This window comes from Sinocyclocheilus anshuiensis, unplaced genomic scaffold, assembly GCF_001515605.1.
Source record: "Sinocyclocheilus anshuiensis isolate Anshui unplaced genomic scaffold, SAMN03320099.WGS_v1.1 scaffold477, whole genome shotgun sequence".
Classification (NCBI taxonomy): domain Eukaryota; kingdom Metazoa; phylum Chordata; class Actinopteri; order Cypriniformes; family Cyprinidae; genus Sinocyclocheilus; species Sinocyclocheilus anshuiensis.
Genome location: NW_015536549.1, coordinates 2,367,303 through 2,372,971, shown reverse-complemented (window position 1 = coordinate 2,372,971; position 5,669 = coordinate 2,367,303). Strand labels below are relative to the sequence as shown.

The 5,669-nt window shown below is 37.1% G+C and overlaps 1 protein-coding gene across 2 annotated transcripts in view; it reads right to left on the bottom strand.

Moving 5' to 3' along the window:
• The window catches only part of LOC107699688 (cAMP-specific 3',5'-cyclic phosphodiesterase 4D-like), a 16,986-nt gene that overhangs the window by 5,147 nt on the left and 6,170 nt on the right, over nucleotides 1-5,669 (bottom strand). Inside the window, exons 2-9 of one of the 2 annotated variants that reach the window (XM_016501025.1) lie at nucleotides 3,697-3,759; nucleotides 3,510-3,540; nucleotides 2,929-3,104; nucleotides 2,149-2,247; nucleotides 1,874-2,038; nucleotides 1,662-1,761; nucleotides 565-719; nucleotides 225-347 (exon numbers count right to left, since the gene is read on the bottom strand). In XM_016501025.1, the coding sequence (XP_016356511.1) occupies nucleotides 225-347; nucleotides 565-719; nucleotides 1,662-1,761; nucleotides 1,874-2,038; nucleotides 2,149-2,247; nucleotides 2,929-3,104; nucleotides 3,510-3,540; nucleotides 3,697-3,759 (912 nt within the window). Of the gene's footprint in view, nucleotides 1-224; nucleotides 348-564; nucleotides 720-1,661; nucleotides 1,762-1,873; nucleotides 2,039-2,148; nucleotides 2,248-2,928; nucleotides 3,105-3,509; nucleotides 3,604-3,696; nucleotides 3,760-5,669 lie in introns of both variants that reach the window. The other variant, XM_016501031.1, reaches the window with a different exon arrangement.

Here is a 5,669-nt window from a genome sequence, read left to right as displayed (position 1 = left end):
ACTATATATATATATATATATATATATATATATATAAATATATATATAGTATAATGATATTTTAAATAAAATAATTGTATGCATATATTTTATGTAACTAAAAATATTTTATAAATAAAAAATATTAATTATGGCAAATAACAAATTTCCTAAATTAATTTTCTAAGTTAATAATAAATTTACAATATCTAGAATGCAATGCAAGTATAAATATAAGGACCAACCTGTATCCTGTCAGAGTAGTTGTCTAGCAGTAATACCCCAGAACTGGTCACCTTTTTGGTCTCCACCATGGTTTTCAGATCTGCCAACAAATTCATGTGCTTAGACATGTCAGTGGCCAGAACCTGCAAAAAAAGATGAATGATCATCAGTTTCAGCTGGAGAGAAAGAGGGAAATTTACTGGCCCTTTACACCTCTTTTCACATCTGTAAAATTAAAGTTTAGTTCCATAATACAAAAATCAGTGCAATTAAAAACAGTCCAGTGTAATAATAGCTTAGATAGCTTAGGTCTCTAATAATAACTTAGAGACCAATGACACATATAACATTGTGACTCACAATGTCAATGACCATCTTGCGAAGTGACTGTCTCTGTTTCTTGGTCAGGTTCTGGAAGATGTCACAGTTCTCTTCCTGCAGCAGTTTAAAACCTACAGCCAGATGATGATTCTCCAACACAGACGAATCATTATACATGAGGGCCAGCTCAGAGTCTGAGAGGAGAGAGGTATGGGAGAGAAAAAAGAGGAAGCACAATTAATTCTATACTGTACTAACTCGACAGCTCTAGTATTTGTAATTCTTGGTGGACTTTCAGTGAATAGCAACCTACATTTGTAATTTCAGTTTGACAGAAAGCTACAGTTTTGCTTCAGAAGAGCGCACTTTCATGATACTTTCATGGTGCTTTTTTGGAGCTTGACCTTTCAGAACTGTGTAAATATTCATCAAAATGTCTCGTTTAGAGTTCCATGGCTAAAAACAGCAGCATACAGGTATGGAACAACATGCATCCTCCTCTTGTTTTCAAGTTCATGCTGAGCTTGTGACAAGCCCCACTGGTCCCTCCATTAGTCACTGAGGGGATTTTACCAGCTGTGTGGGTGGGACACGTGAGCTTTGCGAATCACCGACACATGTAGCCCACCAAGCACATTCATCCATAGCATGTGAAAATCGCCTGAATGACCGCTTGCTGCACGTGACAACAGCTTCAACAAGTATTGATTCCTCTGTACGGGTCTGCTACTTTGAACAACCGTGATTAAGCTAAAAGTGTTTCTGACAGCTGTGAAAAACATTGCACCCATGTTATTTGAAGGAAGCAACGTGATGTTCCTTTACAGATACAACGGGAACAAGATTTATTTTTTTGATTTACTATAGTATGTAGGGTTTTCCAAGTCCACCTGGACCTTGTATGGCAACTTTTCATTTTAAAGTATAACAGAAGGCATAGGTCACCCAAAAAATGGAAATTTGCTGAAAATGTACTCAACCTCAGGCCATCCAAGATCATTTTGGAAGGCCTGAGGGTGAGTACATTTTCAGCAAGTTTCATTTTTGTGTGAACTATTCCTTTAATGCTACAGCAGCAAACGAAAGACAGTTTAATGGTAAAATGTCATGTTCATATGCTAGAGCTAGAGACTTACTAGTGTTAATGAGAAACTGGTTGGAGACGCCAGGATGGTCAACATCATGTATCGCACTGGCAAATATGGCAGCGAGAATTTCAAGGTCTGTAAACACAGCCTGAAAATAACAGACACAGAAAGATTTTCTAAAATTTCACAACCTAATCCACTTTTTTAACACCCAACAATCAGAAGAAACAGCATTGTATACTGGGACAGCACTATCATACCTCAAGGGCAGGGGTTGATAACAGGACGTGAGTGGACTGTGTGACATCAGCAGCGTGGATGTTGTTGTGATAGGCAACGTCAGCATGGTAATGGTCCTCTAAAGTCATCAGATAGGTGATAAACGTGTCCAGGGGGATTTTAAACGTCTTTAACAAGTCCCTCTCCTACAGCAGAAAGACAACCCGCATGGTTTTTCCCTTGTTAGCAGGAGCAACTTGTAAAGAGACATTAAAGCAAATTTGAGCTTGAGGGAACAAATGCTTTAAAAATGTACCTGGAATATTGTGTGCATCATAACCGTTAAAGGTCTGTTCCCAGAAAATTCTGACACTTTGAAGACATTAAGGCCCCATTTATTTACATCTTCAAGCTCCTGAAATGACACAAAGTCAAACACATATAGTTAGATTTCCTATATTTAAGTTTTCTGTAAATCTCTCTGTATTTACAGTCATTTCATTTTATATACCACCATTTAAACGTTTGAGGTCGGCAAGACTTTTTTAAATCTCTTATGCTCATCAAGGCTACATTTATTATATCAAAAATACAGTAAAACAGTAATATTAAAACAATTTAAAACTTTTTTCTAATTTAATATTTTAAAATTGAATTTATTCCATTGATGCCAAAGCTGTATTTTCAGCAGTCAATATACCATTCTTCAGTGCCACATGATCCTTCAGAAATCATAATAATATGCTGATTTGGTCCTCAAACAAAAATTTTTTTTTTAAATTATTATCAACAGTTGTGCAGCTTAATATTTTTGTGCAAATAGTGAGATATTTTTTCAGGATTCTCTGATGAATAGAAAATTCAATAAAACAGCATTTATTTAAAATAGATATTATTTAACATTATAAATGTTTTTAGTCACTTTTTATATATTTAACATCCTTGCTAAAAATCATTAATACAAACCACAAAAATCGTATTGCCACTGAACATTTGAACGGCAGTGTATTTTAAAAAATTATTTAAGGCTTTATTATTTTATAAAATTAATTATTCATTATTAGTTTATATATATATATATATATATTAAGATTACCTTGGCTAGCTCATCTTCTGTTTCAGTTTTAACCCCAAACCGAGGGATGCTAGAGTTGGTAAGGCTGGAACTGTGCGTTAGCTTTTTTACACCACTAATCTGGGACATCGGCCTTTTCTTCTTCTCCTTGTCTTTCTGGGACTGGGGCGATGGCATTTCCACCTCGTGTTGCTTGTCTACAGAAACAGAAAATGCTCAAAGAAGGTTCGAGAAATCAGGCGCTCATGGGTAAAAACACATCATGTGCCATTACAGCCACTGATTTGCAGTTTTGTAAAAGAATGGTGGGCTATGGTCATTTAATGGTCTCGCTTGTGGCTGATTATTTAGCTACACAACCGTCAGGCTACAGAGCTGCTGTTGACCTGCTTTTTGCTCATAATCAGCACTTCAGTTGTCCTAGTTCTCTGAGTTACCCCAAAAATCTCACATAGCTGCTCTCCTCCAGTCAAAATGCTTTTCCTCTTGACTCCTTTGTTCATTTAAAAATGCAACGCATGTTGCCACATGACATTATGGTGTTATTCTACACCGTAAACATCCATATTTAATTTTTATTATAGTTTTTGAGGGACACTCACCTAAGAATGTACTTGAGATGAACTCAGACACCTGGTTACCAGATCGGCTCATCTCTGAGAGGTGAGTCAATTCTCTGTTCAACATCCTCTTGAACTGTTGAGAGATAAACAATGCAAATTATTATATTTTTTTTTTTTGGCATTTAGACCCGTTTTGTGTGGGAAAAAAAATATGGCACTCAGACACCTGGTTACCAGATCGGCTCATCTCTGAGAGGTGAGTCAATTCTCTGTTCAACATCCTCTTGAACTGTTGAGAGATAAACAATGCAAATTATTATATTTTTTTTTTTTGGCATTTAGACCCGTTTTGTGTGGGAAAAAAATATGGCTTGTTTTTGAGTATCCACTATAAAGGACCATCTGTATGGAAAAACTGTAAAACCATCTGTATAGAAAAACTGTAAAAAAAAAAATCTGTATTTATTTATTTTATAAATAAATATAAACAAATTTAAAAAGTACAAATATCTTGTGTGGTGTTGTGTAATATGTTCGCGCTATTGTTCGAAACACCCCCACTTTTATTCACTGCTGTAGACACCATTTTACCTTTTTTTTAATCACTTAATGGATTTTGCCTTGTCAGCTGTGTCGCTATCGGCTGATTCACCATGGTTTCAAGGCTGAGTCCTCCAAACAACTCAAAACATATGAATCCTCTCAGACTGTTAAGAATGTCAGGTCAACATGACCTACTGGGTCACACCATATAGACGCCACAAAACAAAATACCCTTTTCCCCATTTCTAACAAGATTTGCAGGCACAAAATGGAGATGAAAACTGCTGCATGCTTGAAAATAAACTCACTAATGTGTGCAAACAAACAACTAAAACAGCCAAGCGACAGCACATGATGGGCTGGTGCTTTATATAGTAGTTTGGGTTTAGACAGTGATAGATCCTAGACACACAAAAAAAACTAATAAGGCATAGGTCTTTTATGTATAGTAATTTTGTTGAAATATGCATTTTAAATATATATAATATAAATAAATGCCATATCGGTCTTAAATATCTGTCGATCATCCTATGTTTTTATGCAACCTGTGTTCTTTGTGTAACCGCATACTGAACACCAGTAATAAACAATAGCATCCCATCCAACCGCATTCCAATTTAAGAATAAAAAATTTCATGATTGATTATCTTACCTTAATGTATCCCCAAGAAACTGACAGCAAATAATTTGCCTCAGGCATTTTGAATGAGTAAATCCAGATAGCAGATGAGATTAGAAAACACTGGCTGATAGGGAAGACAAACACAAACTGCTCTGCGAGACGATCTCAAAGCTCCATTTATTTTTTTAATCCACCCGTACTAACATTGTGATTTTACGCTAAACGCCATCTGAAAAGTCCAGAAATTCCAGGGCATTCCTTGCGATGGCTGACTCCATTGTTAAGAAACCTGGCAAGATTCCATCTAAGACATGAAGAAGCCACGGCATTGTCTAATAGCATCTATCTGTGAGCTGCGCACTCAAACCAAATGAAAAATGCCTGTGCCTTGGAAGGAAAATATGCCCAGTTAACAGCTTCCAAATAAGGCTGTTTTTCACCCAATCATTCAGGTGAGAGTCTCTGACTGCAGCTCTGCCAATCAGGCAGCTCCTCCAGATTAGAATGAGCTCATCGCTGCAGCCGATTGGCCGAGCTGAGCTCGCATGTAAATCCTCTGGGAGTGCTTCCCTCCTCAGGACCCCTCCCACTTCACCCTCTGGATGTCTGGATGTCTGCAGCTCAGATGGAGGATGTGTTTCTTTGTACAAGAGCTCTTTAAAACAGCAGATAGCTCCCCAAAAGGGCACACAGTCATTATGTGTGATTTGGATTCATGCGTGATCACGTCATGTTTGACTATGCGCATATGTGTGCGGAGAGATGTGCGTGTGTGTGTGGAGGGGTGAGGTAATCTTCATGACATGACGTGATGTTTGGAAGTGGACATTGTGTCAACCAGACTCATAAAATATTCAGTGAAGTTCATTCACATAACTCCACAGAGGGGAGTCAATGGAGAACATATGTCAGATGAACAAGAACAAAATAAACCGATGACGCCGTGCTAGAGTTGTCCTGTTAAATTGTTAATGAGCGCTTGAATAAAGCAAAACGTATGCTGGGAAATGTGCCATTTTATTCTTTTACCGACT